The following is a 27,037-nucleotide window of genomic DNA, read 5'->3' on the forward strand; positions in this document are numbered from 1 at the left end:
ATGACTCCTACGCTTGCCGCGCACGCCTGCCGGCGAGGCGGTGATGCACGCGTCAGACGTCGTTGGTACATCAGCCTGCCGTGACCGACGAGAGATGGCGGTGCAGGCAGACGAGACGGCGGGAAGACAAAGGCAGGCTTCAGGCGGCTGCAAGCTACAGCACAGCACTCGCACACGCAAGCGCTCACACACTGCGGGCGCCGTCGAGGCAAGTAAGTAAGTATACATGTACTCCGTACATGGTACTTGTGCACAAGTGCTTGCTATTTTCAGGCACATTCGCATGAGCCTGAGTGCTCGATTTGTGTAGCTTGTAATACGGTTTCTCGATTCTGCATGCTCCTTTGTAATGCCTAGTACGTACGGACTGCAAGAACTATCCTCATGCACAGTGAGTGTGTAGTTTTCATGTACAGTAAGTGTGTAGTTGCCATGTACAGAGAGTGTGTAGTTGTCATGTACAGTGTGTAGTTGTCATGTACAGTGTGTAGTTGTCATGCACAGTAAGTGTGTTGTTGTCATGCACAGTAAGTGTGTCGTTGTCATGTAAGTACTCCGTACAGTAAGTGTGTATTAATAGTTGTCCTTGTACTCTGTACAGTACGGAGTCCTTGGCTTCTTTGTCCATTTCTCCTTTGCCCTCATGCTCGTTTGGCATAGTACTTACAGCATGTACAGAGTACAAGTTCTTTCATGTGTACTTAGGTACATACTTAAGTAGTACTAATTTATTCGATTCTGCGTTCACCCTTCAAGTATTATTACAGATTAATACTACCTACGGAGTACTAAGGTATTACCTGTAATACTTGCTAGTATTCCTCCAGCAAGCATTAGTACGGAGTACTTGTCGCACCGTTACGTGTGGCATGTACATGTGCCGCGATGCTGCGGGCACCCTACTTACTGCTCAGCAGTCCTCATGGGAGTGTAGCAGCTCCTTTCCTTCTCCTTTGAATCGTCTTGTGTCGCTTGAACCTCGACGCTGCACGTACCGCACTGACTCCCTCCTCCTAGTAGGCAGTAATACCGAGTATCCTCATGCAAGTGTAGCATTTGCCTTGCTTCTCCTTGGTCCTCGCGCTCGCACCCAGGCTCCGCCACAGCACGCCCACACCTATACCACATGTTACACAATACAAGAACAGACGGAGCACCCCGCAGTTCCAGAGGAAATGCACGCACAGGTACAAGCACCCGCATGTACCCCTTACTTGAATGCATTAGTTAGTACTGTAATGCATGCGCACCAGTGCCCTGGAAAGCATCAAATTGCACCTACCGCCCCCCCGCCCGCACTCACTTGCACTGTAATTATACCAGGCGCCTAGGAGCATGCGTGTGTTGAACGAAACAGGTGGCATGTCTGGCGCACGCGAGTGTTTGCAGACACGTCCCGCGCCGTGCGACCCGCGCAGCTGCGTGCTCATCATTGTCCGAGAAGCAATGGCAGGAGTTACGAGGATGCCGTGGCCGACTCGGTTGGCCATGTCTCTGATGCTGTCCTCGGTCGTCGAGAGCCTGGCGCCCCCTTCCAGCGCCCCCCCCCCGCTCCGACGGGACGAGGACGATGGCCAGAGGTGCATGTGCCGCAGAGTACGGGTGCGCATTTGCCGTCATGAAGATGGCATCCATTCGTCCCCCCACCTAGTTGTACGTGCACAGCGTGTTCGTGCCGCCAGTCTTGAGACGGCAACGACGAGACGGTTGGTTGGCGAGGGGCGGGAAACGGGGGATTATCCCAAGTGATGACTGTGCATGGCGCTGCGCTCCCCTGCTGGCTTCGGGGCAGCTGGCCGAGTCGTGAAGCGGCCGATGCCGGTGCGGGCATGCATCAAAGTTCCCTGCAACGACCGACAGACGCACGCACACACGCACAGTAATTACATGTACTGTACGTACATGCCGCCGCAGCACCATTAGCACTCGAATGCTAGCTGAGTACCTGTAATGTTCGGGGCAATACCGGCAGAAGCTGAACTCTGTGCCGGTACGAGCGACGCCCAACACGAGTGATGCACAACACGAGCGACACCTTAGTAGTAGTACTGTTACTAGAAACGTGTGAATTATTTCACCTCATGCATCCACTGAAGCCAACAGACAGACACCTTCCACATGTACATCTGGTTAAAAGTATGATCAACACGCATTTGCCGCAGTGTACGGAATACACTTGCATGCGATTCCGCCAGCACGGCCAAGGTGCATGCCAATGTAGTGTCTGCCTGGCGCTTGCGCATGGCCCGCTCGTCGCAGCGCTCGCCGCCTCCAGCCAAGAGTGAGGCGAGAGGACACCAAGGCGCCCTTGGCACCGCCCTCTGCGCGCGTACGTCCTGGCCGCCATCCCCACCCACCCCTCGCTTACAGAGGCACAGGCGGAGAGAGGTGAAAGCGACTAGCTGCTGGTTATTCTGTCGGCCCCCATGTGGGAGCCTCGAAGCAGACAGTCCTTCGTTCCAGCTCGGCAGCTCGTACGCCGTATTGGCTCCGTACCTCCCTCCCCTGGGGAGGGGAAGGGGGGCGAGAGGGGAGAAGGGGGGGGGGGGGGCATGGGCTGTCTGCTGGGTACAAAGTTCAGTTCTAGCAGCATCCAGGTAGGGTCCGGCCAATGTCCGTCGCAGAAGCGCCATGCCGCCTCCGAAACAATCCATACGCGCACGAGCAGGCAACCCATCTCTCGCCTCGCTCGCAACGCAGAACCCGAGCCCGGTCACGCGGCGGCAGGCGATCGCTTAGCCCGGATGTCGCGCCTTTTTCTTCACCCACCATTCACAGCACGCACCCCATCCATGCTCGCGTACCTGTACTCGCGAGATTGGGGCCTTTAGCCATGCTTGGCATGGATGCCCTGTGCCGACAGACAAGTACCTACGGTATACTTGCCCTTGCGGATTGGTACCTGCTGCGGCTGCGTTTACTTACCAAGTACTCAAGTACAGTATGTACTGCGACATGGAGTAACAAACGTCTCCCAAATGTGTTCCTCCACATGTCCACGCACAGTGGTGCGTTGTATTAATTAATACTGCACACGCACACCTACGAGCACTTGTGCTACGCTTGCGAGTACCTAGTAGTTACGGGGTACACCAGTGCGGCAAGTGCTTGTCGCGCGTACGCCGGCCCCGTACGGTACGGATGCCCACCCGCCCACACGCCCGACTTTCGACACCAACGTCGCTCGCCATCGAAAAGAACGAATGGAAGCTCAACGAGTAAATCGGCCTCGTATTCGTCCCTATGAGCACCAACCCACCATCGTCGTTGGTGCCGGCTCGAGGTGCTCTGCGAAGCTCACCAACACCTGCGCGCTGGTAGAGTACTCGCAGATACTGTACAGTACAGTAAGTACTTGTACAATTACGGAGTACGGAGTACGGTGTACTTGCATGTAAGTATGCACATGTACAGTACTCCTTGGTTGTACTCGTACAGGTACTGTACTTGCTGGTCGGCTTTGCTCGGTACCTTTTGCACCCGCTCGCCGTCCCCTGTCCGTGCCTGGGGATCTGTATTAATCGTTGGCGTATTTTTTTCTGGACCGACATATATCATCAAGTGCTCCTTGTACTTGCAGCACAGTACACACCTATGCCATCATTGCTGCGCACTGCAAGTACCGCAGTTCCTGCTACCCTCAACTAGGTACTCCGTGCAACTACCTAATTACAGCGCTCCCTACCTGGCAAGGTACCTGTAGCTGTTCGCTCCGAGGTACAGTACAGGGTACTACTCCTCGTGTACCAGCTTGCTCCTGCAAGCCGCCGACGCCGCCGAGCGAGCAGGAGCCGCGGCCGGCCGACGACGAGCTGGAAGGAGGCACCCGTCTCTCGTCCCTCTCACGGCTCTCCATTCTCCTTCCATGCCATCCCAAATCCCTGATTTTACAACCTCGCAGCTCTCTTTCTTCATCCTCGCCTCCTCGCTTCCGCCGTACTTCCCTCCGCACCCTGCCACGATTCCGAAGCCGCCTTTGCCGGTTCTTGGTCCTGCGCCTTGCAGGACACCCGCCGCCGCCGCCGCCGCACCCGCCCGTCCCAGCAGCGCGCCTTCACATCCCGTCCATACTCGTCTCATAGCTGGCCGGTCACCCGCCACCGGCAGCGCCAAACTTGCCCATCCGTCGCAGATCTGCCTGACCGCCCGGCGTCCGATTCCCATCACGGTTGACGCGCCCTCAAGTTTATGCCTGTGCCCCTCTCCGCCTCTGCCTCTGCGTGGGTGATTTGCTGCTGTGCTGCGCGGTAGGCCTCTGAGGGCAGACCGGACAGCAGATCGGGGTGGCATCCTTCCACTCCACCAGACGGATTCGTTCAGACCAACCCTGTCCGTTCCGTCTTCCCCTCGAGCTTCCCATTATTACTTGGATTCCATCGAAAGAGACGGCCAAAGATTGCACCCCCGAGGGCTCGTCGACGAAGCCTCCACCTGCATGCTCGACCCTTGGTCTCGCCTTGCCCGGCACGCTTGACACGCACGACGCCGACACCTTTACCTAATTCATCCTGCTCTGCCCGTCTCTTTCCCGAGGCCCGAGAAGCGCGACTGCGTTGGCCGAAACGGCCGCGAGAGCCTTCCCCATTGGACGTGGCTTCCTTCGCCTCTCGAGCTCTCTGTTCCGTTCAGCTGTCACCTGCGGGCCGGACCCTCTCCCCAAGGTGGCAGCGAGAGGAAGGGTGCCAAGACAGCAGCCGTTTCTTCACCTTTGCAGCGCCCCATAGCTGGCGAATCGATTTTTGCGAATTGAATTGCCGTCGAACCTGTCACTGCTCTCGTTCGAACCATCCTCTGCCCCCCTACCCCCCCCCCCCCCCCTTGTGAACAACCTGGGACGGGAAATACGCTCTCTGCGCGCGTCCCAACCGCACACCGTCGGTAGGAACGAGGCGGCCCGTTGCTCTGACGGTACCGCTCTGCTGCTCAGTCATTTGCGTTTCAGCGACCGGTGTCAGCAACTCGAGTCGCATGTTTTCCTCTGAACCCCAAGCTCGACACGGCGAAATCCTCCAGTTGCCGCACTCGACATGTCCGCCTTCACCGCCCTGAACGGGGGCTCACCACGAACGGCGGCACCGCCCCAGCCGGTTGAGCCCGCCGGAAGGAAGACCGTACCCCACGAACGTCCTCAGGGTAAGGTGACGGTGGAGTCGAGAGACCTGCCGGAACTTTCTCGCCATCGGACCGAGAGCCTGCAGAAGCCGGAAAGGACGGCATCGGAGCCAAACTACGCCGACGTGGACGGCTCGCACAAGCGCAAACGCTCAAGCTCGGATGACGCGAACAGCCCGTCTCCCGCTCGAGAGCAAGCGCCCACCGGCAAAGGACGTCCGAGTCCACCGAGGGAGCATCGGCATGCCGGTCATGGACGCGGAGAAGGGGAAGCCGTGCGGCTTTCTCGCCGCGGACACGACGAGCACGGCGTGCCGGGGAAGCGGCCGACTTCGACGACGAACTCGACCGCCCATGGACGAGCAGACGATCACGCCAACGATACGCTGCAAAGGGCCAGCAGCCAGCTTGATCACAGCGACTACAGCCAGACGAGCCCCGACGGCGAGGACAGGTCCATGTCCGTCTACAGTCCCTTCCCGGGCGACCACCGGCAGGACCTGATGCTTCAGCACGACCCCAAGAAGCGGAAGCGAAACTTTAGCAACCGAACCAAGACCGGCTGCCTCACCTGCCGCAAGCGCAAGAAGAAGTGCGACGAGCAGAAACCAGAATGTAGGCCCTCGCCGCCCGACGCCATGCGCCGGCCCCGAATTTTCCGACCCTTCGTTGCCTTTGAATTCTACGCTGACGATGCCCCAGGCAGCAACTGCATCCGAGGCGGATTCGCCTGTGCGGGATACCCCGTCCAACGGGGGGGAACTGGCTGGCACAAGGCGGACAAGCAGCCGGCCACGATACCGCTCGAGTCCAAGGATCCCAGCTACGTCCCGCCCGGCGCCTACGGCATGCCGCAGCAAGCCGCGTACGCCCCCCAACCGGCCAAGCGGGAACCCCTACCGCCCTATCGCGGCCAGGCTCTCCGGATAGACCCCCCTCAGGGCCGGTCTCTGGCGCTGTCCGACGACGACCGGCCGACGGCGTCGACCCTGACCGGCGCGTCCGTCACCAGCCCGGGCATGAAGATCTCGGCCGCTCCCTACACGCCCGCCAACGCTTTCCCGACACCCGTCAGCGCCAACACGCAGCCGCCGCCGTTCGCGGAGAGGATGGCCAAAGACTATCACCACGTGCCGTCGCTCCACGACATGGCCAGAAGCGAAGGCGAGACGGCCCGGGCCGGAAATCAGCTACCACAGATAAACATTCTCCACCCGACGCGGGCGAGCAGCCCGACGAGCCGCCCTCAGCAACCGGCGTCGAATGCCCAGGTGGCCGCCCAGCTGGCCCTGTCGCACCCGCAGTTCCCGCAGAGGAGAACGCAGAAGGAGGAGATGCTGTGCGGGAGGCATTACTACCCCTTCGACAAAGAGCTCTGTCTGGAGCGCGAGCGGTGCGCCGTCGCTTGCTGGAGGTTCAACAACCTCACGAACCCGCCCTCCCACGGCGTGTCCCCCGAGGAGCGAGCCCGCTTGTTCCTCGAGATACTGCAGCCTCGCTATCCCGTACGGATATCGCCGAGCGAGGCTTCACCCGTGACCAACGTTGGGCGGGTCGGTCGCCACGTTGCCGTGGAGACCCCCTTCACCTGCGACTACGGCTACAACATCTCGATCGGCAACCACGTAGCCATTGGCCGAAACTGCACCATCAACGACGTTTGCGAGGTCAAGGTGGGCGACAACTGCGTCATCGGCCACAACGTCAGCATCTTCACCGCATCCTTGCCCATCGACCCCAAGAAGCGCCAGGGAGGGCAGGGCCCTCAGATGGGCAAAGGCATCACCATCGAGCAGGACTGCTGGATCGGCGGCGGCGCCATCATCCTGCCGGGCCGCATCATTGGAAAGGGGAGCACCGTCGGCGCCGGCTCCATCGTCACCAAGGTTTGCTCCGCCCCCTCCTCCGCGCATTTGCTTTGTTTTGCGTCGCCGGCTGACGGTCCCACCCAGGACGTGCCACCTTTCACCGTCGTCGCCGGCAACCCCGCGCGCGTCCTGCGTGGCGTTGGCGTTGCGCCGTAGATGACATGAGATCCGTCGGGTCGTGTCAACACGACGGCCGTCGCAGCTTTGGCGACCGCCGCTCTCTTCCATCATGTGCCACGGTGGCGCGAGACGGACCGCGAGAACATGTCCGACCATGACCACCGTGCACCTTTGCCGGATGGCGCACCCGCTGACGTGGCCGCCCATTGCATCTTACTGTACGTGTTGTTATGATCCTCGTGGCAGGTCGACAGGTGTACGTTGCCATGTGTATCCTACGCCGGTATTTCTTGATGACCTTTCGGCGAAGGCGCCAATGAACATGTATCTTTTGACTCGGCTTGCAAGAGGCGGGAGACAATACCACCCCTTCCGGTATCACCGGTGAGGAGCTGGTCGGGGATAGCGTTGCATCGTCTCCTTTTTGGGGACGCTTCATGACTTGGAGATGAATCTTGAGCGAAACTAAATAGGAATCTTCGTCTACCCTTGGGGGTTGAGGGATTTCGTTCGCACCCGCCATGTGCATAACGTTACGTGCTGGAGTGATGATACGAAAGGCTTCACGTAGGAAAGGGATGGGGCAGGACGGGTGGTCTGCACTGCACATGAACTGCATCTGCCGTGCCGGTTTGTTGGTGTCGAGCCAGCCGCTCGTTCCCGGGCCAGTAGACACGCAGCTTTAGGCCCGGTTCGAACGGTGTAGACGCGGAAGGGTGCGCGTTTGACATACTGCACCCGCCCTCGATCACCGCCTGCCCGACGTTTGGGGTCGAACTGACGGGTATGCTGAGCTGTGTGGAAAGGAAATTTCGGTTGACTAGCTCCGGCCAGTGTCGAGTGCAAGACTGGCCATTTGCACAGGAACGGAGGCGGCATCTGCGAGGTTGATGTGGCATTTATGCATGCCGCGTTTGACGACTACCCAAACACCAAACCATTAGTTCCGCACTGCAGATGGACGACATGGGACCATTTGTTGGTGGTGGTATTCCTCTGTGATGGTATCAGTCGAAGTGCCAGGCCTGTTTCTCACAGGCCGAATGAATACAGTCGCTACATGATGTCCTCATCCATTCGCTTCCTATTGGCATCGATGATGCCCTCCATCATCTCAAGTGCCTTCGTCTGGCTCCGAAGCTTTCCAAACGCCTTGTAGGTGTATATGTCAGGTTTGAAGCCCGCCGCCTCCATGCCTTGAAGCGTCGCCACCGTTTTCCCAATGTCCTGCATCGATGCGTGCCCCTTGATGAGCGTGTTCCACGTCACGAGGGTTGGCTCGACGCCGTGCTCACGCATCACCTGAACCACCTGCTTCGCGAGGTTTCTCTCGCCGCTGTTCATCAGGCCGCGTAAAAGTATGGTAAAGGTGAGTACGGTCGGGGCCGGGTGGATGGGCTCCATGGCCGCAACGGCACCCTCCCCACGCGTCTCGCCCCCTTCCGGCCCGCCCGCTTTCAGGTTGTCCTTGAGCATGTCGCCGAATATCTGGAGAGCCGACCGGAACAGGCCTGGATGATCCGTCATGGCCAGAATGAAGGTGTCATGGATGAGACTGCCCTGGTTGCCGAGAACCCCCTTCCCGGCAATACTCTGAACTTGCCCCTCGAGCCGCGACTTGAAGAAGTTGTAATATGCCATCAGGTCGTACGGTTGCTCGAGGCTCTTGATGTACGCCCTCAGCATGATGGCGATTGTCGTCGAGTTGGGCCGCAGCCGTGGACCTTCACCGGCGGAGAAGAATGCGTCCACGACGGGTAAGATGGAGTGTTGAAACTCCCATTCCCGTTGTTGGGCTCCCTCGAGCGGCGCGACGGGCTCGCCCGGTGGCTGCTGCGACAACAACAAAGGCAAGGCGTCGGGCATCCACCATTGCAGGGGCTCGAGCTCAAACTTTTTGGCGTAATTGCGTAGCATGGGTGCAAATATCGGCAGCGGTCGTGGCACGCGAAGCCTCTTCTCGCGAGACTCCATCTCGGCGAAAAATAAAATGCTGTGCAGCGCGTTGTTCAAGACATCCACATACGGCGCCTCGGCAGCACGCGCCACGTCGAGGGCCTTGACGACGTTGTCGACCTTGAGGCTGCCCCTGGCCCCTCTGTACACCGTCGCCCATGCCTTGGCGTCGAGCTGGACGCCAGCTTCGGAAAAGAGGAGAGCGAGCCGGATGGCTTCCTCCACTTCGCCCTGCTGGCAGAGAGAGTCGAGCAGGGCGGTGGCGGTGATGACGTTTGGCCAAAAGCCCCTTTCAACCAAGTGTTGGAGCCCGTCCTTTGGCGAGAATGGTTGCCTCCGCTGCGACGAAAGGCCGTCGTGACCGATTTTGTGGTGGAGCAGCGAGGTGATGACGCTGGCGGCCCTTATGTCGTTGAGATCCATGCCGCCATCCGCCAGGTCCTTGATGATCTGAAAGGCCGTGTGTTTGTGGGCCACGTCGTCGGCCAATCTCCTCGCGAACTGAATGAGGGTATTGGGGTGCAGCTTGATACCAGCTCGCTTCAAGATCATGTACAGTTCGCCGGCCTGGTGAGCCGGCAGCTTATTTGCCAAAAGTCCGAAAGTCCTCTGCGCAAACGGTACATGTCTGACCGGGCTATCCTCGACAACCCGTGCCGCAAGACAGAGGGTTTGTTCGGCCAACGCCGTTCGTTCCGTCGTGGACTTGACGCGCCCTAGGTCTAGGCGTTTGGCGACGAACAGCAAAACGTCGTGGATGGCATAACCTGGCGGAAGAGGATCCAGCGTGGCGTCGAGAACGAGTCCGATCTTGTCCGGAGCGAGATGCATCGTCGAGAGCATGACCGTCGGCCATTGCTGCTGTCTCGTCGGCGGCAAAGTCAACTCCCAGGCCTTGCGCATGGCTGCAGAAGTATCAAGCTCGAATAGCCACCTCCCGTCCTCGCGCCAAGGCCACGAGGATGGTTGCTGGGGATTCAGAACGTGGTGCAGCATCTTTTTCCACCGCTTGAAGGCCCGCCTCACCGGACCCAAGTCGGATTTTGGATATTGATGGCGGATGTAGCCCCATTGCTGATATATCGCTCTCTCCTCCTGCATCCGCTTCCAACACTCTGGCGTCAACTGCCCCCGGTAGGGTTGATACGTCGACTTGAAGCCTTTGAAATCCGTCAAGGCAGGCGGAACTTTCCGCGTGTTGGGTCTGAGGAACCGCGAGACTTGCTTCAGCCGCCGACCGCCATGTTTTCTGTCGTCGGTTTTCTGGCGCCTCTGGAGCCTTGAATCGGTCCCCGACTTGGCTGTGTGGGTGTGGGAGCGAAGAGACGGTTCCTTTCGAGGTGGTTCGGATGTGACGAATCGGGAGCCAAGCGAGTTCGCATCACCATTCAGGTGCCATGCCGATGTAGTTTCATGGTCACCGAATGGAATTGCCAGACCACGCAGGCCGGATAAGCACTCCGAGAAACGGCGCAGGTGTGACGACGATGGTGACGGTCGGGTCCTGGACAAGGACAAGGTCAAGAGCAGGCTTCGTCCAGCAAAATATGATCCTCGGAGGCTCGAGCGGCAGAGTTGAGATGCTGGCATCATAAAGGCATTGGAGCCAGGCAGCGGGAAGCGCCCGTCATGGTGTGTAGTTGGCTGAAAATAAATATCCAGGTTGGTGCTTTGCTATGAGATGACGGTTTGGCGTTGAAGCAGACGGGTAAAGAATTCTACCAAGAAAGTGTGGATACAGCGATAACAGTGCCATGCACAGGTACGGAGCATCAATATTATCGCAGTACCCTACTCCGTACGGAGTACTTGGTATTACTGTGCAGTGTACTTAGTTGTACTGTGAAGTCAGTACTGTACGTACTTACTTAAGTACTGTATAGACATACTTAATAGTCAGTGTACGGAGTACAGTACAGGGCAATGTTCACTACTAAGTACTAAGTAATGCACCTGTCAGTACGGAGTACGGAGTACTTAGTATCACTCTGTACTCCGTACTTACTGTACATCCAGGTAGGTACCTGGATACACTTCTCTCCCACCTTGATAGGTTTAGCCACACCGATGCGCCAAGTTGAACGGAGCCAACCCCATTTTCGGCCCGCCACCCTCGACGACGACCAACAGTCGACGATTCCTCAGTTGCAACCTTCTTCCCCGGGCACCAAACGGACAAAGGCTACCCGTCATGTCATCTTCGCTCAATAACCTGAGCGCTGCCACAGAGGACCGAAAAGCCCGTCTGGCGGCGCTACGCGGCCTGAAAAGAAAACAACCAAATGGCGAAACCGCAACGCCCGAAGCAGAGAACAGACCGTCGCAGCCAGCGGCTGAAGGAGTCGACATTGCGCGGCAGCACCTCTCGGGCCGCAACTATGACTTCGAGACCAAGGGGCCCAAGCTAGGCTTTGAGCACATGCCCAACGAGGGCCTGGAAAATCCAACGTTGGAGGAGCAAGCGGCCGAGGTTGAAGCCGAGACCCAGAGACTGGCCGACGAAGAGGCGCAAAACGAAAAGGGTATCGATTTATTCAAACTACAACCGAAGAAGCCAAACTGGGACCTGAAGCGAAATCTGGAAACGAAGATGGAGATTCTCAACGTACGGACCGATAACGCAATCGCAAAATTGGTTCGGCAACGGATAGCAAGCGCCCAGGAAGCAGTGCAGAAGGGCGGAGCGGCGCGGAGCGATGCCGTGGAAGGAGACGCTGTCGGCCTCGACGGCCTCGCTCTCGTCGAAGGCCTCAGAGTCCGGGAGAAAGAGGAAAGGGAGGAGGAGGAGCGTGAAAGGGCACAGGAGGAATGAAACAGTCTTGGGCGGACGGGGAGGGGAATTGTTCTGCACTTGGTGTGATGAGCAGCATCATGTTTGGATTTTTTCTTCTTCTCGGAACCGCCATTGCGGGCCGTCTGCCCAAGGAAAATTGATACCCAGTTACCTCGCGTCGCCTTTCAACTCTCGGGTCAAGGCCAGCCGCTTGCTGAAGGGGCTCAGGCTGCGTTCCCTCGATCGTTGATCTGCTTGCATCACACCAGAACGGCCACCGTGCCGTTCCCGGTCCTCGCCAGCCGCCGGAGCAAGCCGATTTTCCTTTCTTTCCTGTCGCCGCGATCCCCGCTCCGGCGATCTTGAGTAGTATGGCCGGCGCGCAGGCGGCTCTCGGCCATCTCTCGTCATGGCAGAATTTCCTTTCAGCTCCGGCGGGGCATCTCGATTTCGCACACGGTGGTCGCGGGACCGATACAGTCGTTCAGTACGCTCGGGCACGGGGGAATGGCTGTCTCGCGACCTCGCACGACCGCGCCTTTGCGGTGGAGATGGGCTCCGGCTATGGCTGCTGCGGCTGCCGTTGCCTCGGCGGCCGCCCTCGGCGTTCGGAGACCCTGGACTGCGCTTGCGCTTGCGTGGCTCCGCAGACCTGCTGCGATTTCGATTTCGCATTCGGTCCCCAGAATTGTCGGTTGAGATTGTTGAGATGGAGTTTGCGGAAAGGGACCGTGGCCGCTTCGATGTCGCTCTCGGAACCTCATCCTCGCCCTCGTCTTGATCTTGGCCCCGCTGCTTGGCCCGCTCCGCTTCCCTCTTGGCGAGTTCTTCATCTGCGACGCCCTTCCTGTGGGAAAAAGGGTCAGGGCTGTCGGTTGGAGGTGGGGGGCGGCGGGATCACGTACTTTGCCTCGACTGGTTCCAGGCTGGTGTTGGCCAGTTTCGGCACGAGCTTGGGGTTGCGCAACTGCTGAGATCTAGAAGGACGCGCAACGTACGGTCTTTCCTGAGTCGATGACTTGCACTCGTATGAGTAGTGACGTGCTGGCTTGTTAGCTACATTGTTCCGACATCAAGGAGGGAGTGATGCATATCTCGTTTCAGGCACTTTTGGCACTGAACATTGGCTGGAGTGGACCGTGGGGGCCCTCCTCGGCCGCGAGGGCCAAACATGGCGGCAACTGGTATGAGATGGGTCGCGGAAGTGTGCAGAAAATTCGAAAACAGGGTGTTCGCAATAGGGAAATGTGAGTGTAGGTCCTACATGGAGGTAAGTATGACGAAATGAAACAAACGTGTGTCGAGGTTCTGCATGGAGATTGAGCGCTACAGAAAGTAATAGGTGTAACTTGTACGGAGTACTCCGTACAAAGTACTGTACTGTACTTACTATATTACTGTACTTATGTTTCCTACGGAGCATCGTACTTTTTCAGTAAGTACGCGTAGCGGACCTTGGCTGATGTAAGTACAGTACTTAACTACTAGGTACCTTACCAAGTACTTGGCACTAGTGCGAGTTGGCGGCTTGGGAGTTGGTTGGACTACACTCTCCCAGCTAAATACAGTGCAGTAAGTACTGAAAGTACAGTGCAGTAGGACCAGGACTCCATGCCACCTACCAGGCAATCAGACTTAGTTTACCTAGTACTTTTACTGTTCTTACAGTGCTTACTGCATTACATGGAACTCCTCGGCGGGATATGCCATCCGAGTCACGTGACTCTCTTCAGAACCATCGACCAACTGATGGCAATCGCCGCCTCGACGATGCACGAAATCCTTGTACGTTTCTGGTCGTTGCCAGGACCGCATCCAGGCCTACCTTGCGACACCATTTCAGTTCAGTAGAGGAGGTAAATGCTTCTTTTTGCCGAAGCCAAAATATCATCATGCATCTTGTGCCAGCTCCAACCGTGTTCCGTCTTTCCCACTCGTTGACATCAACGCGTAGCACCGCATGTGTTACATAAGCGTCACACAAACGCACATTTTCTCGTGACTGCCGAAGCGTTGGCTGTGTGGGTGGCTGAGGGATGGCGTCGGTCGACGCTAGGTCCTTTTCCAACCTTTTCCCATCATTGACCTCAAGTCCCTCCGTCGATTTCCATATCATGGCATCGGCCTGAATCGCGCCTTGGATTTCATCCTCATTTGCCGGCACTCCGAGTTACGACTTGTCACCGCATTCTCGGAATTCCCTGTTCTGGATTCTGTCTGTGGCCTTCTCCTAGTCGTCGGTCGCCTGCATAACAATCGAGGCTGTGAAAAAAGAGCCGCAACAGTTCGCGAAGCCCCCTCTCGGTGCAACCTCCCCTCGACCCGACCCTCGGCCGCGACACCATCATCGCCTGCCGTTGTTGCATCCCATCCGTCTGCCGCCGAAACCGTTTCCTCGTTCCGACGGGGCGGATCTACGCATCGCTCGTCTCGCGACTGCCTGCCTGGACGCGAAGCCTGAAGCCTAGAAGCGCCAATCCGTCCGACTCGACCAGTCTGATTCATCGAACCGCTACTTCTTCTCCCCTAATTCGAAAAGATGCCCTTCACGCTACGACGATGATTATCGGTGCTCTGTTCTTTACCTGCCGGCCTGCTTCGATTGATTCTGCTTCTTGATTCGAATTTCCGTACTGTCTCTTCTCCTTCGTCGCCTTGGTTTCGCCCATTACCCCCGACTTCACCGGCGACGATCAACCCATCGTCATCGCCGTCTGTCGTATTACCTCGGTAGTTCACTCCGTTGTTGCTCCTTGATTGGATATCGAACCCTGCCTGGTTGCGACGTCATGGCGAGTGCGCAGGCTTCCTCAGACCTTCCCAGGCCCTCCTTTGCCAAGGTATGCATCCACCCACCCCCGCGCGCCGCCGCATTCGCCAGCTCCCTCCCGCTTTTTTTTTCGTAGAACTGACGCTTCGGAAACACCCCGTAGGTGGCCGCCTCCATCTCCAAACAGGCACCGCCGAGGTCCCTACTTGTGGGCGGTCAAACCGGAAACCGAATGTCCGCGCCTGCCTCGGATGTGCCCGTCATCGTAAGCGGTGCATCCGCTGCCGCTGTCCGCTCGCGCGCCATGTCGCCGCCGAAGCCTGGAGATCGGGCTTCTCCTGGCGCCGGCATCGTCGTCGTCGACAGCGTCGCCGTGCCGATTCGCAATCTCAAGATTGGCTCCAAAGTTCCTAGCCTGGTGATCGATGGCACTGGCGCCGTGCTGGACCGCCAGCAAACCCGGGTCAGCAGGGAGAGCGCCTCCGACGAATCGCAAAGGTTCGACTCGAGCTCGGAACTGGGCACGAAACCCCCAAGTTTGGACGGCAAGAGCATCACCTCCGGGACAACCTTTGCCATGGATGAGAAGGAATCTCTCCGCCCCGATGACAGCGCTAGCGTCAAGGCCGCCGCCGAAGACGACGATTCCTTTTCGATACGGGGCTCTTTCATTGCCGGCTCACGCATGAGCTCGGATATTGCCGCCAGAGCGCGCGGCATCCAGCTCGGTGACATTCCGGAGCGACGTCTTGTCCAACCCCCTCCAGGGCCTCTCGGGCCCGGAATCTTGACACCTCAGAGCTCCTCGTCGGAGCAACCGCCGCCGCTGAACCCAGCCATGCCGCTCGGCGTGGAAGGGTCGTCGGATGCACTGAACGTCATATACCGCCAGGCCCCGGACGAGAAGCTGCTCGATGCCCTGGCGAGCCCTAAGGATAGATACTATCTCTTGCGGCTGGAGAAGGATGTCATTGACTTTGTGCAGGACTCCAAGTACGACTGCCCAAACTGCCCTCCCCCCTTCCCCTTTCTCACCGTGCGCTGACCGTCAGCAGGGAGCCGTACATGGATCTACCTCCGTCAAATTCGTTCTGTAGGATGCTCACGCACAAGCTGGCCGACTATTATCACATGACGCACTCTTACGAGCCTCATATTGGATCTGTGCGAATATTTAGAACACCCTTTTGCCGCGTTCCGCCATCTCTGGCCACGATGGCGCCCCAGCCCAATGTTTCGGCCAGCAGCACCCCGCCCCCCGTTGTTCTTCCCAAGAAGATCATGCGCCGAGGACGAGATGGTGAGAGTGGTCCCTGCAGCACGGGACCTTCGAAGCCTACGTCGGAAGATGGAAGTGACGGCAAGGACAAGCAACCCTTGGCAAAAGAAAAGTACGTCCAGTTGTGCGGACCTTCCGCCTGATCCGATCGGCTGACTGTCTGTAGGATGTCGAGAGAGGAACGAGAGGAAATGTATAAGCTGGCTCGCGAGCGCATCTTTGGAAATTCCGAGACCAACAGTGTCCAAGGTATTACGGCATCTGCCCGGCCGTCCTTGCCTGCCCGAGGCTAAACTCTGTTTCAGAAAACGAAGCCGAAGCCGGCGTGTCTCGCACGAGTTCCATGTCCGCCACGAACAAGGCAAACGTCACTAAGCGTGGCAAGACCGGCAAGCAACGTCGCGACGACTCGGACAGCTTTGACTCGAGGAATCAGTACACGCCATACTGGGGCCCGCAACAGCAGACCTGGGTTCCCCAGTACCAGGGCCAGTTCATGCCGCCCGCTCCTGGCCAGTACGCCGCCCAACCGCCGCCGGCGCATCCTGGGCAGGTCACGGCTGTCTATGGTCAACAGCCTGGCGCCTGTCCTGGGATGCCCGTGCCGGGACCCAACCCGGCCTACTCCGGCTACGCAGTGCCTCCAGTAGGTGACGCCCAGCATGTGTGACGCCCAGCATGTTGCCCAATCCACCACGCTAACGTGCACCGGCAGCACCCTCCTCATGCTCCTCAGCAGAGGCGTCAACCAGATGGCAGCCCGCTGACGGTCTACGGCTCCCCGGCTCCCCCAACAGTTGCACCCCAAGGCTGGCAGACTGGTTTTGCCCCCCCCGCGTATCAGAACAGGGGTCCTCCGCCGTCGTCACAGGCCCAGGCTGGCATTCCGTATGCTTTCGGACAGCTTCCGGCGAATGTGAACCCGCAAGATCCTAAGAGCCAGCATCCCATTCCCGGAAGCTACAACAGGAACCACGCGTTCAACCCCAAGACGCAGTCGTTTGTTCCTGGCGGAAATTGCATGCATCCCGTTCCGGCTCCCCAGCCGCCTTTCACGGCCCCTGGATCTCATCACAGCAGCCCTCTGATCGGCTCGCCTCACCTTGCCTGCGTCGGGTACCAGCAGGGTGCGCCCTCGCCTTTCGCTGGAGGCTACGGCATGGCGAGGCAGGGATCCAGCAACTCGATCCCCTCGTACCACGGCCCTCATATGCCTCAGCATGCGCCGCTAATGCAAGGCATGCCATCCCCACTGAACATTCAGAACCCGCCAGCCCATGTGCCAGGCCGCCTGGTTGCTCCTTTGGGACCAAGCCCGATGTATGGCCATCTGCCGACTTATGGCAATCCGGCGACGTTGCCGCAGAAACCGGCACCCGGAATATAATGGCCAACGACGAGGTGTGAAGGACTGCGTTCGGCGTATCGGAGCATACAAGCATCTTGGCGTTTATGATGGATAGGATGAATGATTGGTGTTTCCCCCTCGCAGGCTATCGCCCCCCCACCCCCTCCCCCGCCCTACTTTCAGGCAAGATACATTCAGCGCAGCGGCAACATCTGTCAAATGAAAACTGCATGACGATCGAATTTCGTTTCTAAAATTTCTCAGGAGCCGACTCAGTTCCTGCTTGCCAACAACGCCATGATGATTTGCGTGTTTGAACACGATGCCCATGCCCACGTCTCGTAATACATGCAGAGAGTGTACCGGCTGAGCTTTCCATTCGGTGCTCCTCTCCTCCCCCGCGACTGACAACAAACCCAGGTTAGTGCCGCATTCTACTCCGTAGGCTCCCGAGGCTCTCGAGGCTCCCGAGGCTCCCGCGGCTCCCGCGGTTCCCTCTGCTGACCGCCTCCCCTGCCACCGCCACGACCGCCACGCTTGATGCCTCCGCGCTGGTGGCCGCCCTTGTCGCCCTCCGTCTTGCCCTCGCCGTCCTTCTCGCCGCCAGTCAAGTTGGCCACAGCCAATCGCTGAGAGAGATCGATCTGAGTGCGAATGGTGTTTGCCAGGTAGCTGACCATGAGGACATCCTGTATGTGATTGTTGAAGTCGCGCTCGATCTGGTCTTCGTCGACTTTGGGTGCCAGAGACAGGGTACTCATCAGATACTGTCCCAGAGCGTTGTTGGGCTCCTCCTCCTCATCCAAAACACCGCTGACCCACTCGCTGACCCGATCGAGGAGGTTCAGGGTCTGTTGGATGGACCGGCCGAGGCCTTCGATATCTGATACCAGAGGCGCGGTTCGTGATTCGGAGTCTTGTGCACTCGCCACGGCGTCCAGAGCACTCCGCTCCGCGTCTCCGTACAGCATCTTGTGGGGGACCTGGATGAACAGGCAGCTCTCGGCCGCCCTCTCAGCGTTGACGGCCACCGGGGCACTGATGTAGCATCTCGTTTCAATATCCTCGCCGGGGTCGGTCGAGATGGTCAGGTGGATGGCCGGATGGGGGAAAGTGCCGGTCTCCGGGCTGGCAAAGAAGTTTTGGATCAGGGCGCTGAAGCTGTTGAGCTCGTGCGACGTCGTGTACCAGCCGAGCAGCGAATCGCGCGGGGAGGCTTTCAGGGTCAGGGCGAGCATCGTCTTCTGGTATTCGACATCGACCTCGACCTGGTCCTCCTCTTCGGTATGGGGGATGGCGAAGCAGGAGCGGACTTCGACTTCGGTGCCATCTTCGGATCTGGTGCCGACTAGCGCGCCGATAACTCGAGTGGATTGGGCATTCTCGCGGACGTCCCGTCGCACGGCGTGGTCGAGGATGGAGAGGACGGCCTTTACAAAGGAGGAAAGGGGCATGTTAGCATGGCTGACCTGGGGGTTGGCCCCGAACCGTGGCCGATATGGCACGTTGAGCTTGGGTAACGGAAGAGGGGTACCGTACCTGAGGCTGGATATTGACGCTGAGCGGGGCAATGTTGGTCTGGACGCCAACGTTGCCGTGAGCCAGCGGGCGCGCGAGATGTATAAAACGCTCGGTAGCGGCAGCCATGCTGGGCAAGAATTCGTAGTCGACGGGAGCGACGTGAGGTTGAGTGAGCGGCGAGGTGCGGCGGGTGGGTGTGGGGGGGAGAAAAACGAGGGCGGCGCCGCTTGGTTCTGGGCGCTGGCTTCGCGATGTCGCCAAATTTCTCCCGATTTTGTGATTTGCAGGTTTGGCGGCTCCGCTGGGGTTGTGCGCACTTAGATAAGCATCGATAAGGCATGTGGCGCGGTCCTTTGATGCCCCACCAATTGTGGCGGGACGTAGCTCCATAGTCAACGACGGAGTGAGGGAGGTACCTACAGTACTTATTCCTCCGTACTGTACTTCGTAAGTACGGAGTATTAATTCGGGAATTCTTGCAACTTTTTTTTTGGGTCTGCAACTGACCTCTTGTCCAACGTCTGATTGCACCCATTGCCGTTTTTGCATTGCCCCCCTCTTCGGCTGCCATGGGACCACGAGGGAGTGGCAATTTTCGGGGGCGTGCTTCGCGCGGTAGAGGTGGGAGAGGTGGACGAGGTCGAGGACGTGGACGGGGTTCAAGTCGATTTGGCCCTACGAGACGCTTTGACGGAGATCGACTTGCGGATAAAGACGAGTATGTGAATATGACACTATAAATTTTCATCCTCGTGCTTATTTTGTTTCTATTCAAGATCTGAAAACTCCGAGTCCGACGAAGATGAAGAGGACGTGCCGGATTCCGATTCGAACGAGATCGACTCGGAGGACGACGAGGACGAGAAGCCAGCCGCTCGTCCTTACATGGCTCTCCTGCAAAGCCTGAACGATTCCAGTGGTCCTACAGCGAAAAGGAGAAAGCTGGCGCATGGAGAATCCCCTGCGAGAGAAGCGGGCCGAGACGACAGCGAGGACGGAAGGAATGAAGCAGAAGACGTGGACCAAGTCGAGGAAGAAGTGGAGGAGGAGGAAGTTGATGCGGAGCAAATACACGACAATAATTCAGACTCAGATGACGAGAACGAATCGACGGATCCCTTCGACGTCCACTTTGCTCATGCGGATGAACCGGCGGTTGCGAAATCAGTCAAAGCGGCCAAAGATGGTCAATGGACGACAAAGAGGGCCCTCATACAGACAGCTCGGGCGACGATGATGGACGCAGGGACCGAGTGCAAATTGGAGGCACCCAAGCCGGCCTCGAGCCTAAGTGACTTTAAGCTCAAGCAGAAGCTCACGAGGACTGCCGGCAAGACGATGGCAACACTTGACGACACGCAGCGGACTCTCATGCCTCTCATGTTCGACTACCGAGATGTGCTTTACTGCAACCGAACTGTCAACAACGCGGAGGGCCTTCGGCAGTCGGCCTGTCTCCATGCGCTGAACCACATTTTCAAGTAAGCGCCCCGCCAACGGCTGTGCTCAGAATCGCCGAAACGTCGCACTAACAGCACAAAGGACACGGGATAGGGTCGTCAAGAACAGTTACAAGCTCTCCAAGGATGGCGAGAACACAGAGCTTGAGTTCCGGGATCAAGGATTCACTCGACCCAAGGTGCTCTTCCTGCTTCCCACCAGGAACTCATGCGCTCGAATCGTGAATGTCATTCGAGACTTGTGCGAGATTGATCAGCACGAGAACCGCAAGAGATTCGACGAATCGTACATCGAGAAAGAACCAAATTTTGGTACGAATCGGCCGGCCGACTTTCGAGAACTCTTCGAGGGCAACGACGACGACATGTTTCGGATTGGCATAAAATTCACGCGCAAGACCATCAAGTACTTTGCTCCTTTCTACGGTTCGGATATACTACTTGCCAGTCCCCTGGGTCTGCGGATGGCAATTGGATCCGAGGAAGACAAGAAGAGCATTGACTACGATTTTCTCAGCTCCATTGAGATGGTCATCGTCGACCAGGCCGATGCGCTGCTGATGCAAAATTGGGAGCACGTAGAGTACATCTTCGAGCACCTCAACCTGCAGCCCAAGGAAGCGCACGGCTGCGACTTCAGTCGTGTCCGCAACTGGTACCTGGAAGATTGGGCCAAGTACTTTAGACAAACCATCATGCTATCTGGCTTCAACACACCCGAGTTGTCGGAACTGCAGAGGCTCTACTGCCACAACTGGGCCGGCAAGGTTCGGCTACAGCCAGAGTATGCAGGCGTTATCCACCAGCTCGGAATCAAAGCCAAGCAGACGTTCTCGCGGGTTCAATCCGAATCGCTCGAGGACGAACCGGACGCGAGGTTCGAGTACTTTGTCTCGGCCATTGTGCCGACGCTTGTCAAGCGGGCCAAGGACCCGACCGGCACCCTCCTCTTCGTACCCTCGTACCTCGACTTTGTTCGGGTCCGAAACTACTTTGCAAATTCCCCGACCATGAGCAGCATTACGTTCGGCGCCATATCCGAGTACACCGACGTGCCACAGGCGTCTCGGGCGCGATCGCATTTCCTCAACGGCCGGCACCGCGTGCTGCTGTACACGGAGCGAGCGCATCACTTCCGGCGGTACCAGCTCAGCGGCGTCCAGAGGGTCATCTTCTACGGCCTCCCAGACAACGGTCTATTCTACCAAGAGATTGCGGGCGGATACCTGGGCAAGAGCGAGCAGGACCTGGTCATTGAGCCGGGGCAGGGCGCCGTGAGGGCGCTGTTCTCCAAGTATGACGTTATGAAGCTGGAGCGCATCGCCGGATCGAAGCGAGTGGGGAAGATGATACAGGACAGGGGGGATACGTTTGACTTTCTATGAGAGCAGCGGGCGGGAAGTAGCACGAGCGCAGGAATTGAACTCGTTTGGCTGGGGTAGACGTCTCATGAAGATGATATAGATGGATATATGTACATGTCTGCATCATTGCGCATGGGGACCTTGGCTGCCACGTAGGTTGTTTGTCGCGCTCGCCCCTCGTCACCTCGTCCGTTGCCGAGGCCCGTCGGCCGTCTTTTTTGCGGAGGGGGGCACTATTTCGGCCGCCATGCCCTCGGCCGCCAGGCTCTCCATCCGGGCCATGTAAGTGGCCTCGCCATCGTTGACTTCCTCGGAGGGCGCGCCGTCCAGGCTCGTCTGCATGGCCATGAAGCGCTGGACCATGGCCTCGAGGTCCTCCTGACCCCGAAACTGGGTCACCTTCTTTACGTTCTGGTTCGTCACGGGGGTGGACTGGCGACCGAGGAGGCGGTCTCTGGCCAGGGTTTTGGCCGTCATCATGAAGCGCGAGTCCTTGGGGCCGTCGACGAATTCGAGGATGGCACTCTCGCCCTGATCGTACGTATTTTTGGGTTCGGTGCGGACGACGCGAGTGTAGCCTCCCTCACGGGCAAGGTACCGATTCCGCAGCTCGCCGAAGAGCTTGGGGAGGAGGACGTGCGGCGTCTACGGACGGCGTGAGTTGTCAGTCGTGCCGACCTCAGGCCGAGGGCAGGGGGTGGGAGGACGTACGTAGAGAATGCCTTGGGCAGACCGTCTGCAGGGTTCATTGTTCCTCTTGGCGAGAGTGATGAGCTTGTCGGCCATGCGCTGGGCCTCCTTGGCTTTCGCGTACGTCGTCTGGATGTGCTCATACTGGACCAGCTGGGTGACGAGGCCGCGCAGCAGAGCCTGGCGCGCAGACGAGTTGCGGCTCAGATGGCGGTACTTGACGGCACCGCCAGCCATTTTGTAGGCGGTGTTGGGTGTGTGTTTGTGTGTGCGTGTGTGTGTGTGTGTGTGTGTGAATAGGTGCACAGGGGGGGGGGGGGGTTGTTTCGGAGCTGGCAGGCAAGAATCAAGCACTGCTGGTAGGGACTTTATCGAGAAGTTGCTGCTTAGAAAAAGGGTTGGCTGTCGATCGCGCAGCTCGGAGACTGGCGGGATTGGTTTTTGGTTGGTTTTTTTTGGCGGAGCCGCTTGACTGGCTTACAGTATTTTAAGTACTTACTGTAGTTGTCAGTGTAGTTGTCGAGTGTTACAGTAGTTGTAGTTATTAATACTGTACTTGCTCTATTGCCGCACTGGAAGGTACTTACTTGTAGATAGATATTACAGGTACAACGCAAACGTCACTTGCCTTACAAGGTACAGCGCTAACCTGCTATTCGTAAGTACCACTTCTAATCAGAGCGCTAGACGAGTACTTACTTACTACATACCTATTCTACTGCGACCAGCTGAATTACTGTTCATTCAAACGTCAATTCCTCACCAACGTACGCACGACAGCGAACTGCGATTGAAACAACGCCCTGCCGCTGGCGAGCTTCCGGGCAGGAACACACCATGAGAAGCTGCGTATAGGCCTACGAAACGTTCACATTCGTCCGGTACATTGCATTCACGGCAGTCGAGCAACAGGCGACTCCCGCAAGCAGACAGGCTACGTCGTCCATCACGACCGCCGTCATGGGTTTCGCCACAGGCTTCGTACGCCAACCCACCTGCTCACACTGCCAGTTGGCCTCTCTAACCGTCGCTGCAGACCGGCGGCGTCACGCTGACGCTCTCACTCGCCTACCTCTCCGTCCTCGCGCACCAGCGCAACCGCGAGCAGCAGAGCAGATCCATCCGTGCCCAGGCGCTCGTGCTGCAGAATCTCGTCGACCCGATCCCTCAACCGCTGCCACCTACACGCTCCGAAATTGCTGCCGCGCAACGGACGGCGACGATCGAGGTGGCCAAGGACCGATGGAACGAGGAGGTCGGCAACGCCGTCCGGTGGGTGCAAGGCACCGACTGGGATGAGGTCCGTGAAGGTATGGAAGCGCGCATTTCGGGGCTGTGGGCGGCGGCATTTGGAGAGTCGGCGGAGGATTCCGGAAAGGCTGATGCAAAGCTCGAGCGGGTGGCGAGAAGGACAGAAGGTGCCGGCAAGGATACCGGCAGAACCGTTGCGACGGCGGCGAAGGGTGCCTTGGAAGGAGCAAAAGAGAGGGCCGAAGGATTCAGGTCTACGCTCGAGGACAAGGCGCTCGAGGCACGACTCAGCGGCAAAAGCCAGATCTCCAACGTGTCGACCGAGGTGAAGGAGAAGGCAGTCGAGACGCAGGGCATCATCTCATCGACACTCGAAAAGGGACGAGACATGGTGGGCAAGGTCAAGACTGCTGTAGGCATCGCCACAGGCGTTGCTGAAGTCAAGACGACATCGGCAACGAAGGAGAATGCTGCGTCTCCAGTCGAGAAGGCATTGCAGCAGCGGTACGAGAAGCAAGAAGCAAAGGCGAACCGCTCGGTGGCCGAGGTGCTGAAGGAGCGGTACACGCCAATGGACCAGCGGGACAACACTGTGCTCAGAGGGCTGTGAAGGAACGGATGCCGCGTGAGGGCGGTGGTGCGGTGGTGCGGCGGTGCGGACGGAGGCGGCACAAGTGTGCATTGGACCCTATACAAAGACACTAACGCCTACGGCAGGTAGAGAATCGAGTCGGAAACCCAGAGACGGTATGTGCACATAGACTGCCGTGATTCGTCGTCCGTTGTTGAGTTCAAGAATGGGAGCGTCGAGGGCAACGAACTAGAATAGAGCGATCGAGCACTATTGAACGAGGAACATTGGGTAGGATGTATTGATTGATCTCCTTGATTGCAGCACCGGTCCACTTTTGGCGAAGTACAGTTGCCTTTTGTACTTACAGCAGGCAAATGATGGCGATGCCAAGCAGATATGAGATATGGACGGGGAACACAAGTACAGGGTCCCGCACCTTTAAGTAACGTTGGGTACTCCATTCATTGCGGCAATATGTACGGAGTATTACTGTAATTAGTTGCAATACTCCATACCTACTGTACTTGATGCTGATATGGACGTACAAAGTACTGCACTTTAAAGTACTTACTTGCGGCCCGACGGATAATTCAGGGATTAGAAAATGCATGCAGATAATACTCATTAATCCGTACAAGTACAGAGTACGAATCCGGCAAGTATTCTTTTGCTTTGTGCATTATACAGTGCCTAGGTGCAGGTACATGTCCAGTAGGTGCACAGTACCTATTCGGTGATCGTGCTATCCATCACAAGCAGCCGATGGAAGCCATTGCGCCATACAATGGCGCTCGGCGGAGGCTCGGTGGAGGCGACGACATTAGCAAATGCCGTCCCCCGATTGGCTGCAGCTGCCCCTCCAGCATGGCTTGCCCGTTGTTCGGTGTCGCAACCCGAGGCATCGGTTGAGGAAAGCGGAAAAATAAACGTCTCACACCATCCATCGTCCATCCAGTTTCAACCATACTCGCCCTCGTATGTCTCACACTCTCCAGCACACCCACACGACGCACGTATACGACGCACACACAATACCGTCGACGCAGCCACACAGCCTGTACCCCTCACTTGCCTCATCGCCGACGAATCCTCGGGCAAGTCCCAGCCTTTGATCCTCTCCTCCCCTCCCTTCCTCCTCCTCCTCTTCCTCCTCCTCCTCCTCCTCCTCCTCCTCCTCGCCCTCGCCCTCCTCCTGCGCCGCTCCGCGTGCGACGGTTTGCCTGTTCTCCCGAAGCCGAGTTGCGCGAGTCGCCGCATCTCTACCGAGCGTCGCTTGACACCCACTCGGCATCGTCCTCATCCGCATCCCCCTCCACCGCACTCGAATCGGCCGCGGCGCAATGTCCTTCTCCAGCCTCGTCCAAGACTTGACCATGCGCGAAGTTGGCGGTCCCCGTAGGCCGGGGCCTCCGCCGTCCGTCTCGACCGTCGACGACCGTGCTTCGCACATTTCCCGGGCCATGTCCTACACCAGCACAGCTGCCACCAGCGTCAGCATCTCGGGCGACATTTCCAGCCAACTCCACGGCGGCTACTTTCACCCGCTCGCACGATCATGGCAGGCCGAGCGCCAGCTGACCAAGGTACGCGCGCCGAGCAGCCGTCACCGTGACGTGCTACCCATCCATTTCCCGCTCCTCTTCTTCCTCGGCCCTTGTCATCTCGATGCTGATCTGCCCCCCCTCTCTCTCGCAGTCCATGCTCATCTATCCCCTCTTCGTCACCGACGGCGACAACGACATGATCCTCGTGCCCTCGCTACCCGGCCAGCACCAGCTCTCCGTCAGCAAGCTCGTGCCCTTCCTCGAGCCTCTCGTTCACAAGGGTCTGCGTTCCGTCATGCTGTTCGGCGTGCCTCTCAAGGCCGGCTCCAAGGACGCGCTCGGCAGCGCCGCCGACGACCCCGAGGGCCCCGTCATCCAAGCGATCCGCTTGATCCGCCGGCGCTTCCCCCAGCTCTTCATCTGCACCGACGTCTGCCTGTGCGAGTACACGTCGCACGGACACTGCGGCATCCTGCGCGATGACGGCAGCCTGAACAACCAGCTGTCGGTCGATCGCATCTCCGACGTGGCCATCTCGTACGCCAAGGCGGGCGCCCACTGCGTGGCGCCCTCGGACATGAACGACGGACGCATCCGGGCCATCAAGCTCAAGCTGATCGAGGAGGGCATCGCCCACAAGACGGTGCTCATGTCCTACTCGGCCAAGTTCTCGGGATGCCTGTACGGACCCTTTCGGGACGCCGCCGGCTCGGCGCCGGCCTTTGGCGACCGCAAGTGCTACCAGCTGCCGCCCGGCGGTCGCGGCCTCGCCCGGCGAGCCATCACCCGTGACATCAACGAGGGGGCCGACATCATCATGGTCAAGCCGGCGAGCCAATACCTTGACATCATCAGCGACGCCAAGGACCTCGGCAAGGACCTGCCCGTGGCCGCCTACCAGGTCAGCGGCGAGTACGCCATGATCCACGCCGGCGCCAAGGCCGGCGTCTTTGATCTCAAGGCCATGGCCTTTGAGTCGACGGAGGGAATCCTACGCGCCGGCGCGACGATTGTCGTCAGCTACTTTACGCCTCAATTCCTGGACTGGCTGGAGCATTGATCCCGACGACATTTCAGGGCGTCGCTGGCGGCGGTGCTGTACGGTACGACATTGGCCGCACCGACGACACGACGAGGGTTGCATGTGTTGAACGGCGTTTGAGCGTTTGGGGCGTTGCAAAATTACGGCAAAAGGGGGTCCGTTTTGGCTCGTGAGCGAACAACGGCATGAGGAACGAATTGTGATTGGGACCGGGAGATGCGACCATTCGTCTTCTTTCGCTGCCCATCTTGGCCACTTGCTCTTCGGCCTGATCCGATTTGGCTGCATCGGAGAGTACATGTACATATCATTTGAAGGCTAACGTCGAGGTCGCGGGTTGGGGCGAACAACATTCTCGACGGAGC

At 58.3% G+C, this 27,037-nt stretch overlaps 10 protein-coding genes across 10 annotated transcripts; 6 read left to right on the top strand and 4 right to left on the bottom strand.

Annotated features, from left to right (window-relative positions):
* Window positions 1–5,027: 5,027 nt before the first annotated feature.
* On the top strand, window positions 5,028–7,136 carry DCS_01489 (uncharacterized protein; the record flags this gene model as incomplete). Its single annotated transcript, XM_040798821.1, has 1 exon — window positions 5,028–7,136. One exon carries the CDS (start codon window positions 5,028–5,030, stop codon window positions 7,134–7,136), a length of 2,109 nt encoding a protein of 702 aa, XP_040659704.1.
* Window positions 7,137–8,156: 1,020 nt separating this feature from the next.
* DCS_01490 (pentatricopeptide repeat protein) lies at window positions 8,157–10,646 on the bottom strand (the record flags this gene model as incomplete). The annotated part of the gene is made up of 1 exon (XM_040798822.1): window positions 8,157–10,646. The coding sequence occupies one exon, from the start codon at window positions 10,644–10,646 to the stop codon at window positions 8,157–8,159; it is 2,490 nt and encodes an 829-aa protein (XP_040659705.1).
* Window positions 10,647–11,247: 601 nt separating this feature from the next.
* Window positions 11,248–11,868, top strand: DCS_01491 (mRNA splicing factor, Cwf18; the record flags this gene model as incomplete). The annotated part of the gene is made up of 1 exon (XM_040798823.1): window positions 11,248–11,868. The coding sequence occupies one exon, from the start codon at window positions 11,248–11,250 to the stop codon at window positions 11,866–11,868; it is 621 nt and encodes a 206-aa protein (XP_040659706.1).
* A 129-nt stretch (window positions 11,869–11,997) lies between these two features.
* Window positions 11,998–13,002, bottom strand: DCS_01492 (uncharacterized protein; the record flags this gene model as incomplete). The annotated part of the gene is made up of 3 exons (XM_040798824.1): window positions 11,998–12,676; window positions 12,735–12,806; window positions 12,890–13,002. The coding sequence occupies 3 exons, from the start codon at window positions 13,000–13,002 to the stop codon at window positions 11,998–12,000; spliced, it is 864 nt and encodes a 287-aa protein (XP_040659707.1).
* Window positions 13,003–14,618: 1,616 nt separating this feature from the next.
* On the top strand, window positions 14,619–17,265 carry DCS_01493 (R3H domain-containing protein; the record flags this gene model as incomplete). The annotated part of the gene is made up of 6 exons (XM_040798825.1): window positions 14,619–14,669; window positions 14,763–15,592; window positions 15,655–15,990; window positions 16,045–16,127; window positions 16,184–16,524; window positions 16,594–17,265. 6 exons carry the CDS (start codon window positions 14,619–14,621, stop codon window positions 17,263–17,265), a joined length of 2,313 nt encoding a protein of 770 aa, XP_040659708.1.
* A 395-nt stretch (window positions 17,266–17,660) lies between these two features.
* Window positions 17,661–19,137, bottom strand: DCS_01494 (eukaryotic translation initiation factor 3 subunit F; the record flags this gene model as incomplete). The annotated part of the gene is made up of 2 exons (XM_040798826.1): window positions 17,661–18,695; window positions 18,766–19,137. The coding sequence occupies 2 exons, from the start codon at window positions 19,135–19,137 to the stop codon at window positions 17,661–17,663; spliced, it is 1,407 nt and encodes a 468-aa protein (XP_040659709.1).
* A 179-nt stretch (window positions 19,138–19,316) lies between these two features.
* On the top strand, window positions 19,317–21,592 carry DCS_01495 (DUF1253 domain-containing protein; the record flags this gene model as incomplete). The annotated part of the gene is made up of 3 exons (XM_040798827.1): window positions 19,317–19,465; window positions 19,524–20,228; window positions 20,290–21,592. 3 exons carry the CDS (start codon window positions 19,317–19,319, stop codon window positions 21,590–21,592), a joined length of 2,157 nt encoding a protein of 718 aa, XP_040659710.1.
* Window positions 21,593–21,751: 159 nt separating this feature from the next.
* On the bottom strand, window positions 21,752–22,498 carry DCS_01496 (putative ribosomal protein YmL8; the record flags this gene model as incomplete). The annotated part of the gene is made up of 2 exons (XM_040798828.1): window positions 21,752–22,216; window positions 22,283–22,498. The coding sequence occupies 2 exons, from the start codon at window positions 22,496–22,498 to the stop codon at window positions 21,752–21,754; spliced, it is 681 nt and encodes a 226-aa protein (XP_040659711.1).
* A 723-nt stretch (window positions 22,499–23,221) lies between these two features.
* Window positions 23,222–24,122, top strand: DCS_01497 (uncharacterized protein; the record flags this gene model as incomplete). Its single annotated transcript, XM_040798829.1, has 2 exons — window positions 23,222–23,242; window positions 23,298–24,122. 2 exons carry the CDS (start codon window positions 23,222–23,224, stop codon window positions 24,120–24,122), a joined length of 846 nt encoding a protein of 281 aa, XP_040659712.1.
* A 1,304-nt stretch (window positions 24,123–25,426) lies between these two features.
* DCS_01498 (uncharacterized protein) lies at window positions 25,427–26,690 on the top strand (the record flags this gene model as incomplete). The annotated part of the gene is made up of 2 exons (XM_040798830.1): window positions 25,427–25,669; window positions 25,782–26,690. 2 exons carry the CDS (start codon window positions 25,427–25,429, stop codon window positions 26,688–26,690), a joined length of 1,152 nt encoding a protein of 383 aa, XP_040659713.1.
* Window positions 26,691–27,037: the final 347 nt, after the last annotated feature.

This window comes from Drechmeria coniospora, chromosome 01 (assembly GCF_001625195.1).
Source record: "Drechmeria coniospora strain ARSEF 6962 chromosome 01, whole genome shotgun sequence".
Taxonomy (NCBI): Eukaryota; Fungi; Ascomycota; class Sordariomycetes; order Hypocreales; family Ophiocordycipitaceae; genus Drechmeria; species Drechmeria coniospora.